Source organism: Phragmites australis, chromosome 24 (genome assembly GCF_958298935.1).
Source record: "Phragmites australis chromosome 24, lpPhrAust1.1, whole genome shotgun sequence".
NCBI classification, from domain to species: domain Eukaryota; kingdom Viridiplantae; phylum Streptophyta; class Magnoliopsida; order Poales; family Poaceae; genus Phragmites; species Phragmites australis.
The window spans coordinates 2,425,099-2,439,699 of NC_084944.1; the positions used below are offsets into that span (position 1 = coordinate 2,425,099).

Sequence of the window (14,601 nt, forward strand, 5' to 3'; positions counted from 1 at the left end):
CAGTTGAGGGGGTTAAACTGTAAATCCAAGCGCTGGCTAGTTGAGTACGAGCTATAAATAGGATCATACTGTACATGAAGCGATGGGAGAAATCAAGATCATTTACTCATAACACGTGTCACATTCAGGAGCCTTGGTCTTCTTAGAACGAATGCTGTCTCTAGTTAGGGTTAATGATTCCAACAGTGGTGCTCTCCTGGTCCGTGGACCAAATCCTCGACAAGGGCATGCTCCGTGACAAGGTGAGGCGAGCCGCTTGCGCAGCCGGTCACGCCTCTTTCTCCCCCTCCTCTCTATCGGCCGCTCGGTGATGGGCACCTGGCGTGCGTAGCGGTGACCCGTGTGGATCTGATGAACTGCGTGAGGTTTGCGCGTCAATGGTGATCCCTCCTGGGTTTGTTTTAGGTTCACGTGGTGTCATTTTGGGGCGCCTGCGTTGTGAATAGGTGATGAATTTTGTGTAGAATTCGTAACTTTTTGCGTCAGTGGTGAATGCATCACTGTTTATGGTTTGTCTGGTGTGTGGACTGCACCTAGGTTTCCGAGATATCTGTTGGGTCTTCTGCTTGGGTGTAGTGGAATGTATCAGTGTGGAATATGATACAAGTACACTGATGTCATAGAATGCCTACGTTTCATGCACCTATATCAGGCTATATTATAATTTTTTTTTGTCTTGAGTCAAAATTCTTCACTGCCTTAACAGAATACGTGATATTGTTCTTATAATCTTCAGCAGCTTTATGCACTGAGTTTTTTTTTCCAAAATGCGACAAAAAAGTACAGCTTTGTGAACTGAGTTTTTGCAAATAGCCATTATAATAATCTACAGATTCATGGAAGTGAAATGGTTTTACAGGTATCAAAGGTCCCAGATACATTTAGCAGCATGGAGCAGTACATGACATCGTTTTTTGGACCACTTTTAGAGGAGGTCCGGGAAGATATGTGCTCAAGCATGGAGGGCATCTCTGATGCTCCATATGCAAGTTTGCTATCAGCCAATTCAATGAGGAAGGGGAAGGGATCATATGAGATCAAGCCTGGTAGATGGAGGGGTACGTCTCATGGCTGTGGGATTGATAGTTATAAGCCAAAAGCGGCAGATGTGCTACTGATTTCAGAAACGAGACCGACAAATCCATCTGATATTCTGAAACAGTCCAAATCATGTGTCGTTGTATGGGTTGTTAAGGTTCAGGGTAATAAGATGACAGTCAAGGCATCACGGTGGATGGAAACTGGGGCTCATGGAGATGAACGGCAACAGATGGGTGTTAGCAAGTATGACAAACTGTATGCTGAAGGTTTGGACGAGTCTTGGGACATGCTTGATCAAGAAGCAGTGGCTCCAAATTCTAGCAACTCATCTGCGCACAGCAATGTCTGGAAAGAACCACCAAAAGTTGGAAAGTTTAGTGACCTGCAAGAACAAAATGAGCTAGACCAGGTCAACTTTTAGCTTGGTTACAAAACAAGCCCGAGCCAAGCTAGCTCGTTAGCACAATGAGCTTGATTCAACCGGGCCAAGCCATTTCGATATCCACCCCTACTCAGGAGCCGGTTTACGGAACCTGTCAGACAAACAAATTCTTCAGGCGTGAGAACGGACAGAACAGTTTTCAAGGAATAACTGAAGGCTTGAGCTTGTGAATAGATTTCTTTGTTAAGCATGAACTCCTGAGATACGAGCTGCTCGGCACAAGGGCGAAGAAGATTGGCCAGGGGATCAAAACACAACAACAATTGCTGTGATGTGTACAGATGATATGCACTAAGAAGAACAAAGGTATATAGGTTACATTTTCTAGAACTGTGGCAGCACGAGATCGCATTTTTACACACGATAGCAACCTAGAGATTCTAAAGGTTCCCTCGTATAAACTATAAAAGCTGGGCAAGCTGGAACTTTTCACTCTGCCTTTCTGTATTTACCATGCTGTATAGACTATCCATAAGAAAACATTTTGCCAGTCTCCGCCAGGGCTGCTCTAGTGGATAGGATGGTACTGTGTTACCCCACGCTTTGGTGGCAATTTCCTTAGAATGAAGAGCACCAGAGCTGAAGGTAAGATCTCAACCAGCTGCAAAATATTAGGTGGATTCAGTCAGTAAAATATCTAGAAAATAAAATCAGTTGCCTAACTACGCACATTCAGGACTAACATGGAAGGTAGATAAATTCCCCACTCAGCACAAATCATTAAAAGGTGAAACTAAGCAATGTACAGCTGAAAAATAACATTAGCACAAGTCTAGGATTGCTTGGTATCTATCAGAGAGTAGCTTTCTATAAAGATGATTACAGAATAAACTTTTGCAGTTGCATTTGTGGAAGTGATTATGTCCATATCTCAACATTAAATACCACTTTGTCATAACAAACTCTACATATTGATGCAAGACAAACTACATAAGGTGAATTGCTTGACACTGTGTAGCAGCGTACCAAGTAATAAAAGAAGTTCAGAATTGGATGGTTCAGAACATCAAGGTCCGCTGTTTCATCAAATGCGTTGAGGCACATCTGTAATTATAGATGTTCAGGTTAGTGGGCTCCTCTAACCTACCTACCTAGATCGGTAGCATAGCCAGAGCAAACCAAATACAAAAGCTTACCATGACACATCTGATCAAGAAACAAGAAAAGCAGATCGTAGTCACATAGCCAACCTGCATTAAAAGATACAGCATTACGTATAGTTTGTATAGACATGCCTCCAAAAAATCAGACCAATGGAATACAAAGTGTACCTCCTGCAACTTCTTACGCCTTCCTTTTGATTCTACAGGGAAACGCTGCAACATTAGGAATAACCTGCAGAAATAGACAACATTAGATACTATATCAATCAATGAAGGATCACCATAAGCTGGAATCCATGCATGCTTAGATTGATAGAACATGCCTAGGATTCAAATTATACAGAGAAGGGGTACAAGTTGTGCATCAGGATGATCTTCGCATGCATCCTAGCATGGCAATGAGCACATATATGGCTAGCAATATCACTGCTACATATCCTGGTACTGCATGTACAATGGCCATTACAGAATGCAAAGAATGGTTCCAGATTTTTCAGTGGTTAATTATTTACCACCCAAGCAATAGAAGACATAGCTATACTCTATCAGGGCAATAGGGCATAGTAATATCATGGTGTTACAAGTATAACACTCGTCACAGAGCGTAAAGGATTATTAGGAATTTCAGTGGTGAATATATTCAGTTAACCATCCAACAATAGAAGACTGAGCTACAATTTATGAAGGCAATGACGTAGCCATGAAACATTACCTCCCTCCATAGAGAAGGAACCCAAAAGCTGCAAATAGTGATACACCTGAAAAGTATAGCACATCATTAGCTGAAAAGATCAAGAAGTTAACAAAGTCTAATGTTTTCTTTGTGCCCCATACGATCAAATCTGTGACAGCTTTACATGCGATCTTGACCAACAACAGATACCAGGAACTAATGTTATATAAAGATGGTTTGGTATTAGAAGGCAACAAATAGCACCGCATGAATGCCAATATGCTTATGTAGACGATCGATGGAGAAGGGAAAGGAAACAAGCATTTACCTGCAAAGAACATCTTTGACACGATGACCACAAGTCGAACTGGTTTCCACCAAAAAACCAACCATAGAATTATCTGAAAGTCATACATGCCAAATCATCTCATGGACGTCCAGAATGTTCCCGATTTGCATGGGTCAACACAAAAGGTAAAAATATAATAAGCTAGAGTGGCTGTATTTCCCGCAACAGATTGCACACACTAGGAAAGTTACTTTGACATGGGTTATTAAAGTGAAATGCAACACTGAACTTTTCAGTTTTCTGCAAGATATAAAAAAGCTGGCAACTATAGCATGTACTTAATAGGATTCTGACACGGCAATTGCTTTACTCCCACTATCCAGTATGAGTCCCTATTCTGGAGTCCAATCTAACTTATGATTTCAATAAGAAATCATGTTTCAGTAACTCACCTGAATTGCATAGACCACAGCATTGATCCAATAGAAAGTTGGCCTAAGTGAATCAACCGACATTGCACGTGCCTACAGAACCAAATCACAAATTAACAAGCGCAACAACATTAATGGAACAACACAAGAAACTATAAGGGACAAGTCGGCTCTAGTACCTGATAATAAATCTCAGCCCAGAACAGCACCAAAAGTGCGTATGTCGTGAAGAACGCAAGCCCAGGCATATCAAGAAGCACATGCTGAATTATCTGTGGCACCACATTGCTTAAAACCATTACTCAATTACTCCAATGAATTCGTGAAACCAAGATAATAGAACCGTCAAGTCAGCTACAGACCTCAGGCTGTACGAGCTGCACATTGTGTCGCAGCACAAACACAATGGACCGCACTGCAAACACAAAGACACAAAGATGAGTCAACCAAACCAAGCAACCGATAGAAGCAAAGCAACCAACACAAATGCTTCACTCACCTCCGTTCACAAGGAAGTTCAGGAAATGGAACACCTTCTGTGTCGTCCACCCATACTCGGGCACCCTACACTCGATTCTGATCAATTGGACCTGCAAGAGAAATCAAGCACCACAAATTCATTTTTTTTTCGCAGGCCTCACAATTCCCCAGCTCCCTTAAAATTGCGCGCCCACAGATGAAACCAGCGCGCAATTGAACCGAATACCAACCAAAAGCGACTGGAAATCCGATCTGATGGCACAATTCTGACAGATCGGACCGCACCGCGGCAGGGGTAGGGTGCGTGCTCACCAGCGCGACGGCGGAGACGACGCCGTAGAGCACGGCAAGGGCATGGAAGATGCGGTCCTGCCACAGCGGCGACTCGTTCACATCGCGCCACCAGTCCACCGCCCCGTTCAGCACCAAGGCCGACGAGGCCGCCACGCCCGCGGCCTCCACCGTCAGCAACCGCCTCATCTGCAACCAACCCAACGCACAAGCGGGGAAGGGGGCGAACGCGCGCGGCTCCTCCGCGCCTGACGCGGCCGGGAGACGGCGGCGGATCGAGACTCGGGCGCGGGCGTCTCGAGAAGGGCTGGAATCGGGTGGAGGAGTCGGGCTTCGGTTTCGTTCCCGTGGGGGGCGAGAGGAAGGAAGGAGGAGGAGAAGGTTCGAGCCTTGGCCTCGAGTTGCGTTGCGTGCGTGGTGAGATGGGGGTGAGGTCCACCGGGCGGTGAGCGGATCCCGGTGAGACAGGCCGGACACGTGTGAAGGCGGTAGCTTTGTCCGTGGAACGTGTCTACGGTGTTGGAACTTGGAGCGCGCGGGAGGGTGAGGGGGAACGGTGCATGGACCGGGCGCACGGAAGGGTGAGGGGGGCGCTCGCGTCCAGCCCGGCGCGACTAGTTTAAACTTTCCGCTGCTCCGACGCGATCGGACAGGGCGAGGGTGCGTACGACGCAGGTGGTTTACCTGACCGTCCATTTTTTTTTTTACCGAATTGATTCTGAATTCGAGTCGAATTTAAATTACAACCCATGTCGATAAGCTAACATCTGACAGTAAAAGCGACGTTCTACCACAGTGTAAGAACAGTCACACACTCGGATGTAAGATCGGATTGGATCTATCCGTTTAGCTCGAATTACGGAGAACTAGAAACGAATTGAGATGTCCTTAAAAAAGAAAAGGGATTAAGATGGGCTCACGGATAATGGGCCTTTACATTCCGGTAGCCTACGAGTTCTACCACCAGTCCATTCCACGACCTGTTGGGCTAAGCCCATGATCCAAAACCAAACAGTTCCGCAGAATTCAGGCCCAAAACACAACAACGGCGACATCCTCCTCGTCACATGATCCGGCAGGCGGCGTTGACGTCGTCGTCGAACATGTTGCCGATAGGGCTGTGCTGGTCGCCGTCGTTGTACCCATGGCGGTGGTAGTTGTATCCCTCGTGGTACGAGCCCGTGTCGCGAACGAAGTAGCTCCTGGCCGGGGGACGTGAACCGTAGCGGCGTGCCGCCGCTCGGCTAGGACTCCGCCTTCTTCCCGCTCCGCCGCAGCACCTTCGCCCGGTCCATGCACCTCGTCACCACCACCTTCTCCATTGGCACGTCCACCTCCACGCTCTCCACTCCTGCAATCACATTACACGCCACTTACTCGGTCTGCATTTTTTCTAACGGTGTTTTTCCACGGCGCGGTTTTCGTTGGAGACCTGCGGGTCAGAACAGGAGCTCGAACTACCGTCGGCTTGACTCTATTCGGGAGTGTTGCCACCGAGCTCCATACTCATCTGCAAAATTACCATTCCTATATATTTCTATGTGTATGACTGTTTGCATGTAAGATATCGAAGGTCGATTTTTTCTCTATTATTTAAAAAACTCATTCTTATATGTGATCTAGCGTCTTTTCATCGACTGTGTCGATGCTTGAAACGATTTTTACTGTTCTAGGAGTGCAAAGATTGTGGACGTGGGTGCCTCGGAGGTTTTGGAGAGCGTGTCTGACGACTCATTCACAACCCTCGCAGGACATCCGCACCTTGAGCTCCACGGTCTGGGTCGGAGCTTGCGTTAGTTCGGTTGAGGTGTTCCACGAACTGCAGGAGAGAAATGCGCGAGTTGTTCTGCAGAGTTGTACCTGCAGAGACACGGGCCTGCTTCTGCTGGCAACCTTACGGCCGCGACGGTGATACGTGTGTTTGGAATTTTAGGTGGCTTCAACATTTGTTCAACTCAATATGGAATCCGTACTCTACCGGAGAAATGTGGATGCATGTAACCGGTAATAATTGATGTGAAATTCCACTTGAGGAATTGATACTCAAGGTGCTAAGGGCGGTTATATTGAAGTACAGTAAATTAATTTGTTGAGATTGACAATACTGGAATTTTATATGTGTGTATATGCTTTACTCGGGAATAGCACAGTGCATAAAGATCTATATTTGTTTTGCAAAATCGGTTGGCAGGCCGCTGACCGACATGATTAGATTGGATTTGGTCTCGTATACAGTTTGATCATGGCATATGGCTCGTATATATGTGTTAGTGATTGATATATTTTAGACTCGCGTAACTGACATATTTAATCGTGGTTGTTGATATGGTTTGAAAATCTTACGGTTTTTCAAAAACATACAAAATACTTATAACACCAAAAAGTGAAATTTATAAATGGATCTCTACATTCTAACCTCAATATGTATTATAAGCAACAACACGCGTAGCGCCACAAGCCCTACCGACGCGGCGGGCACCGGGTGGCCACTGCTGTGGTGGACTGGTGGTGTGTGCCGGCGCCATGATGGCCACCAGGAGGGTAGAAGCAACATCAGAAGAAGGACAACAACACGTCAGAGACCACGTCCGCCATGTGTGGTTTCGAGCTTCACAGCGCAGAGTTGCATGTCTTCCCCGATCAAACCCCGATTAAACGACGGCGATCGAACAGATGCTGGATCTTGTAATTTTGATGGATCTAGCTAGACAACATCTTCAATCTAGCTCTTGTGTAGCTTTGTTTCGTTCTCAAACACATAGCAACGGAGCGAGATCATCTGCAATTACATCATACTCATAGACACGTGAGACCAGATCACATGTCAACCGGCGTGCATTACTTACTGAGGATTTGTGTCCCATACAGAGGGGGGGAGGGAGTCGGATAGTGCAACAGAAAACTTGTGCTTTGTGGTGCTATATCGTAAACAAGTCACAGTGCCTCTTTAGATACACAGGATCACTTTATATTTATGCAGAAGTATAAACATGTGCAATTATACAAGCTGCAGTAAGTATATCATTTGGTTGGTATGCATAGTTATTCTGATGGTTTCATGATTTTTGGCAATCCTGAGCAGGCTTCTCATACTGCTCGGGGAGCCACTTTAGTAATTTTGTGGGTCTACATTCATTAAGATCAGAGAGCTCAAATATTCAATAAGCGAGAAGCATCCAGGGTCTACATTCATTAGTATTTGCATATCGTTTACTAGGCTTGATGACACTGAAGTTTCTCAGGCATCAATCTACAAAATTTTTTGGATTGAAGCGGAAGCTTCAGCGTGTAAACTCAAATACAAGCTTCAACTTGCTCGTATGAAGCTTGCGGCAACGAAAGGTCATACCAACATACTAAAAGGTACCACGATGGTATTGTGAATTAATGTATTCGAATGCTTCTTGGATTCTCCATATGCTCAAATTTTTCTAACTTATAGATTTATGTCTTTTGTCAATGCAGTTCCTGACTCATCGGAAGGCAGTAAAGGCTCTAAATCATCCATATCCGGTAGCAAACCACAAAATCATGGCAAAGAAAGCATTACATGCGGTGCAGCTTTGCAATGTCAGGGAGGAGATAGTGATGGCAGGCAATCTCCTGTTGTAAATAGGAGCATTGCCAGTGGTGTTGATGCTGATGTGTTCGCTAGATTGAAAGTTCTGCAGTCCCGTGTTGATACTTTAAACTCCTTTGGAGAGATTGACTGTGAAGGAGAGCAAGAAGCAAGCAAGAAATCATATGCGGTTGAAGATGCTGTAATGGCTAGGCTGAGAATTTTGGAATCCTGTCCTTACATTATAACCTCGTCAAGTCAGGAAAGTATCAAGCACCAGCTTGATTCAAGCACAAACAGAGCAGATAATGTTGATGACGCTGTTAAGGCTAGGCTGAGAATTTTGGAATCCCGTCCTAACTTCTTGGGTCAGGAAAGCAGCAAGCAACAACTCGATGCAAGCACAGGTAGTGAAGATGGGATTGATGATGATGTTATGGCTAGGCTGAGAATTTTGAAGTCCCGACCTGATAATATAACCTCAGTGGGTGGTGTAAACATGGAGCATGAAGAAGCATGTAGTGATCCATTGAATGGCGATGAAGTTGGCGTTATGTCTGGTGGAGGCATTATCAACATTAAAAGAGTTGTTAAGCAGTGCTCGAAGTTTCTGAACTCTGATGATTTGGCAGTCCGCTTTGAAAGAGAAGACTCGGTTGGTGACCTAGACTTTGCTGATGGAAGTTGTGTTGGGGAGAACAACGAGACAGGTGGTTCAGCCGATGTAGCTATTCCCAAGAGGTGCAAAACTCCATCTGATGAAGTCAACCACAAAGGTGCAGTCTAGGATGAAGGTAATCTTGGTGAAAACCATGTGTGGCCTCAAACTGCAGGAGACTCTCATGTTTGCACAGAAGGGTCTCAGGAAATTCGCTCGAGCTCCTCAGTTCACTAGTGTGGCAGTTCGCCGTCAGAATGGGAGTATGTGCTGAAGGAGAACTTCTTCCACCCAGGCAAGCCATGAACTGAAAAGCAACTAATTCAGCCCATGTTGCCTCAAAAAGCTTCTGCTTATTGTATGTATGCTATTATATATATACTTCACCTTTCCCTTTTTGTGTATGACCAATAAGCTGCACGATGGGTGATCATCCTGATGTAGCCATTATCTATATGTGACAATTATATGTAATGGAATTGGCATGCATTACTGTATATATTTACTCCCAGCAAATACAGACCTTGTGGTTGATTTCTATTTCTATTTCTGATGTTTCTTTCTCCAGTTGGCTGGGCAGGTTATGGACCCTGCTCTTGTTGATCTGTAGCTGGGTCTCAACTTTTCATCATGTTTCAGTTTCTCTTTGCTTACATCTTTCTTTCTTTGAACAATGGTGGAACGGCCTTATTATGTTATGCTCTACTGTGACTACTGCGTAAATCTGGTATGTGATGCTTCGACTGCCATGTTGTGATATGCTGTAATCCTCAGCTGCTATGATCAACAGCATCTGAACGACCAAGGCATGGATCTCCGCTCGAGTTCAGCAAAAAGGATCAGCATCGATTACTAAAGCTTCCTGTCGCCGTGTACCATACCCTCGGTCTGCAGCGTGTTAGTTGATAGCTGCAGCATCAGTGCAGAGCTTCTTATGCTTTTTCATCAGAACAGAACTGTCGCATGGACCCGACAAGAATGCATTGTCCCTCCCATGAGGAACTCGCAGCTAGTACTAGTAGGGCTGGGCTGTCCTCCATTTTCCTTCACGTCGGCGTGCTCGGCTCCGGAGCAGAGCTGGTACGATGGTCGTACGCCTAAAGTTACATAAGCTTGACGCAGAGATCAGCTGAATCTCCATAACATGTGCTACCAGTCATGTCACGGACTTGTTTGGTACACAGTCACACAATGACATAACCCGATCCATTAAGCTGAGCATGGCCTATGTTCATTCGTACTCTAACCTGCGGCAAGAGCCTGTTCCAGCCTGGTGCAGACGTGCAGCATCTACCTTTTGCGTTCCAGAGTTCGGGTACACTGGTGCAGAATGATATGACCCTGTCTTTGTTGAATTTCAGTAGTTGAGCGATCTTTGTTTTAGCGTGCTTTCAGCTAGTGATTGATCCTGGTTTCGCGTGTTCATCAGGCCGCTTTCAGAATGAAACTTAGGTGTAGAAACGTAGCTAAGTTGAACCTGGCAAATCATGAGATGCCAATTAGTTATAGCGGGTACGGATAATATTTATTTATATTTGTACTTGTCGGTTTTTTTTATCTATACGTGATATCTCTCCTACTTAAAAAAGACACAAGGCGTGATCCGTCCGCCCGAATATTCCTCTGCCTCCTATGCGATTCCTCTGCCCACCTGTTGTTCGTCCGTGCATCCGCTCCATCCGCTCGCCCACGCATCCATCCGATTCGTCCTTCGCCCGCCCGCCCGCATTCCCCGGTCCCCTCCGCGCTCCTCCTCTCCTCCGCGCCTAAGTCGTTGCCTCCTCCGTTCCCCGGTCCGCGTGCCCAAGCTGCTGCCTCCTCCTCCGGCTCGTCGACGCCCGCCCCGACAGCCTACACCTTATCTCCCTGGCCCTCCTCCTTGTCCCACAGATCTGAAGTAGAGTGCCGCTGCGCTCACCTGCGCCAGTGCCACCCTCCACACCGCCGCCTCCGCTGAGGTGCACTAGAGCCGGTTCTGCGCCGACGATTCGGCATCGACGTGCCCCTAGACCCCGACGACCGCCTGCTCCACTCCTTCATGGTAGAGGTCTCACCTTGCGCACGTTTCTTGGCCCAGTTCATGCGTTTCTTGGTTCGTGTGGTGCGAGCATCGCTCGGTTCGAGTTTAGTTTGATAGCCTGCGATAACTAGCACTGATTGTGTCCTCTTTCTTTTCTCTCCATTTTGTTTGTATTGATCTGCATGTGGACATGGGAGAGAAAGATTGATTCTTGAATTGTGAAAGACTTGTTTTTGTTCTGCAACTATTATCAAGAAGAAATTCCGTTGCTAAGCAATTTTTATTGGATTCTTCCATTTCTTGGTTGGCTTTGTTTGGTTGCCTGGCATTCAGTTTCAGACTAGACTCGTTACATTTACTCTTTTGTTTGTTCGATTATGTTCGTCATGATCTGTAAGGATTATGAAAATTTAGATTGGTTCTTCAAGTGTAGATGTTGTTTTTGCCATTATACTGCCGTTATACCTCTTGCATGATTTAGGATAGCTGGTTACATTTTGGTCAAGAATTAAAGCTGTTTGTACAGTTCTGATGAAACTAGCATTACAATGAGAAAACAACCGTTGCTTAGAGGTCCAGCAAGCTAGGGCCTTATATTTCAGGTTGCCACACTTTATATTCCTTGTGAAACTAGCAACTGGATTGAGGTTCCAAACTATCCTTTGTCATTGTTAGAGTTCTATGTAATTTCTTTTTTCTTTCTTTCTTTTTTTTAAAGGAAGCATACAAATTTTGGTTCCAATCATTTCGCATGTACCCCTTACCACTTGTGAAGAGGGTGAAAAGTTTCTGGATTTCATTGAAAAGTTGGTTGTCTGAATACTGTTCAGACGCACTTGAATCACTAGCTGAAGGTCTTGCTGATATTGAGATAAGATTCGTAGAGCATGATCTTCATTGTCAGCTTCCATTGCCCACAAAGTTATTGTACTGGTTCTGCAATGGTCAGATTTGGAATGAGAACCAACCTTCGTGTGGCATTATAGGAGGCTATGAATTGGACATTGGCATGGTTGATGTGCACTTGTTGCCTCTCAAGGAAGCTGTTGAAATAGCAAAATCGCTTTCTAGGGAGAATGGTGTCTTAGGCATATCTAACTACATTGTAGTTGCCGCATCATCTGATCAGGAAAAAAAATCTTTCTTCTTGATTGTCTGACTGGCCAACTCTATATTGGCACAAAAAATCTGAAACCATGGGGACAAACGATGCCATATCTACCTTACTCACTGATAAGGCTGCATATAGATGATAATAATCATATGCCTCAAGATGATCTATTGTTGTGGTTGGAAGAACACCTTAGTCACCTGCAGGGTGGCTTGATCAAGGTGCATGGTTATTACCACGGAAATGATGCAAGACACATCAGCTTGTATCCAAAAGCATCCCCTTCCTGTTCATCTGTGGTCACAAATGGTATAAAGGTGATGAATTTTATCTTCCTCTGTGATTTTAGTGTCCTTGCTAAACGTGACAGAATGCATCATCTGATCATTAACTGATTGCCATTAATGCCGGAATGTAATTGAAACAAATTAGTTGTGGGGCTTCTTTCATGGTTAGGATTTGGGGGAAGATAAGGATCGAGTCTTCGCGATTAGAGATGCTGTTTCTTTTTGGGGGAAGATATGATGCTATTTCTTTTTGGAACATGACATAATGCATCATCTGATCATTAACTGATTGCCATTAATGCTGGAGTGTAATTGAAATAAATTAGTTTTGGGACTTCTTTCAATAAGATATACATTCTGGAGCATAGTGGTTCTTTCACTTTTCTAGGAGGCAAGTAACACCACTTGGAAGTATAAATGTTAGATATCTTAGCGTACTTTTGTAGTTATAAAAGGATAAAAATTTGAAATAGCTTTCCTGCCACATTAACTGTCATTGTTCATGTATTGTACTGGTCCACTGCACCTTATATTTACCAGGGCTATAAAATATTGATTGGAGTATATTTTTAGAGGGGGAAAAATGAGAATTGCACCTGTAATTGTTGAAGTCATGTGTTTCAGGGGAATTGAACTATGGTGGGTTAAATTCAGCTTCATGATGCTTGGTTAACAGTGGTGCTTGAAATCAGAAAATTGTGATGTCTCTGAGAGTCGAATTCAAATCATACTTGAAATCTGAAACATGAATATAAACAAGTGTTTCACCGATTAATTATCTGCTACTAATAACTGTGACATTTACAGGCCCGTGCCTCTGCTGTTTTTGTCAGTTCATTATCACAAGTATTTGCTTTTGTTAGCATTTATCATGTGGAATGGTTTCGATCGTGGACTATGTATAATTTTGCTCCCTGTGTTTGATGCTATCCGCTCACAACTAGCTATAATTTTCTCCATCCAAACATGAATCAATCGGAACATGATAAGCTAGCCGTTGCAACGCAAGGGCAATAAGCTAGCTATGATTTTTTTTTTCAGAGTCTAGATCTTTCAAGAATTGATCAGATCATTCGACGCTCACTTGGATCACAAGGTGAGGGGTGGACAACTTAATATTCATTGCTTCGTGAAGAACACTATGTCACATGTATCTTTTAGTTGGCATCCTCAATTATGTGGTGTTCTTCCTAAACACAGGAGTCCCGGTGCCTGCCGTCGAGCCCGTGCAAGAATCCAGCGTCTCGAAGGTGGAGGACAGGTCTCCAGAGGACAAAGAAAGATGGTGGAAGAAGGGGTTGATAGCCATTTTGGAGGGGAAGCTAGCAGTTGTCCTTTTGGCTGGTGGTCAGGTATTCTTAATTCTAAAAAAATCTTCTTCTAGATAGCATCATACCTAAGTCTGCACTAAATTGAGACACTACCTTCATGATTTGATTTATTCTAATGTTGTACTCAGGGGACTCGGCTTGGCAGCTCAGATTCTAAGGGTTGCTACAGTAAGTCAATTCAATCTGAATCCTTGCATGTTACTTGACTACGCATGTCAAATGTGTAGTGTCATGTACTTACTTTTTTTTTTTTACCATAGAGATACATGCTATTGCTGCTGTGAATTATTTATTATTCCAAATATTATATACTTTTGTCAAAGACTAGCACTGTATTTCACATGTTATCTATTTTGAATCTATTTATGTTGTGACATTTAATCAGAATGGCAAAACATGTGCTTACTTACTCATCTTTGTTCAACCATATTGGGGTGTAATTGCCCCTTTCCTAATAATTATAAGTCCTATTTTGTTTTGATGGATATAACATCTTCCTTTTTTGCATCATGTATTGGACTTCCATCCGGAAAGTCACTTTTCCAACTCCAAGCTGAACGGATTTTGTGTGTTCAAAAGTTAGCTGCTCAATCAAGTTAAATGCCCGTGCGTTTTGGTCTAATACCGCTTTGAGTCTAATTCCTTGACTCTACGTAATCCTCACATTGTGGTTGGATCATTTGATCATCCTAACCTTTTCTACGGTGCAAATTGGTATTAGAAATATCTTCAGATAGGAGGGTAGTGGGTGTGCCGGCAGCTGGGGCGGCGGAAGTAGAGTTACGAGGAGCCGGGACGCGATGGTATATTCGAAGCCAAGAGCTGCTAGATAAGGTAGATAAGGCAACGCACTATCGGAGAAAGCAAGAAACATAGGCATCGTAG

The 14,601-nt window shown here is 44.3% G+C and overlaps 1 protein-coding gene and 2 pseudogenes across 1 annotated transcript; 2 read left to right on the forward strand and 1 right to left on the reverse strand.

The window, feature by feature from the left end:
• Window positions 1-1,712: 1,712 nt before the first annotated feature.
• LOC133907673 (tobamovirus multiplication protein 3-like) lies at window positions 1,713-5,169 on the reverse strand. The gene is made up of 11 exons (XM_062349742.1): window positions 4,772-5,169; window positions 4,479-4,569; window positions 4,342-4,394; window positions 4,159-4,251; window positions 4,001-4,072; window positions 3,588-3,660; window positions 3,299-3,344; window positions 2,755-2,818; window positions 2,620-2,673; window positions 2,450-2,527; window positions 1,713-2,084 (listed from the first exon to the last, which is right to left on the reverse strand). Exons 1-11 carry the CDS (start codon window positions 4,937-4,939, stop codon window positions 1,992-1,994), a joined length of 885 nt encoding a protein of 294 aa, XP_062205726.1. The 5' UTR covers window positions 4,940-5,169; the 3' UTR covers window positions 1,713-1,991.
• A 2,107-nt stretch (window positions 5,170-7,276) lies between these two features.
• LOC133907997 (uncharacterized) lies at window positions 7,277-9,273 on the forward strand (annotated as a pseudogene).
• Window positions 9,274-10,582: 1,309 nt separating this feature from the next.
• Window positions 10,583-14,097, forward strand: LOC133908051 (F-box protein SKIP16-like; annotated as a pseudogene).
• Window positions 14,098-14,601: the final 504 nt, after the last annotated feature.

Excerpts from the sequence above, each read along its gene's own strand:
- LOC133907673 (XM_062349742.1), bottom strand. The coding sequence starts at position 4,939 with ATGAGGCGGTTGCTGACGGTGGAGGCCGCGGGCGTGGCGGCCTCGTCG. Across the intron at positions 4,252-4,341 it reads TGCAGCTCGTACAGCCTGAG|ATAATTCAGCATGTGCTTCT; the intron begins GTCTGTAGCTGA and ends GTGGTGCCACAG. Across the intron at positions 2,674-2,754 it reads GGCGTAAGAAGTTGCAGGAG|GTTGGCTATGTGACTACGAT; the intron begins GTACACTTTGTA and ends CTTTTAATGCAG.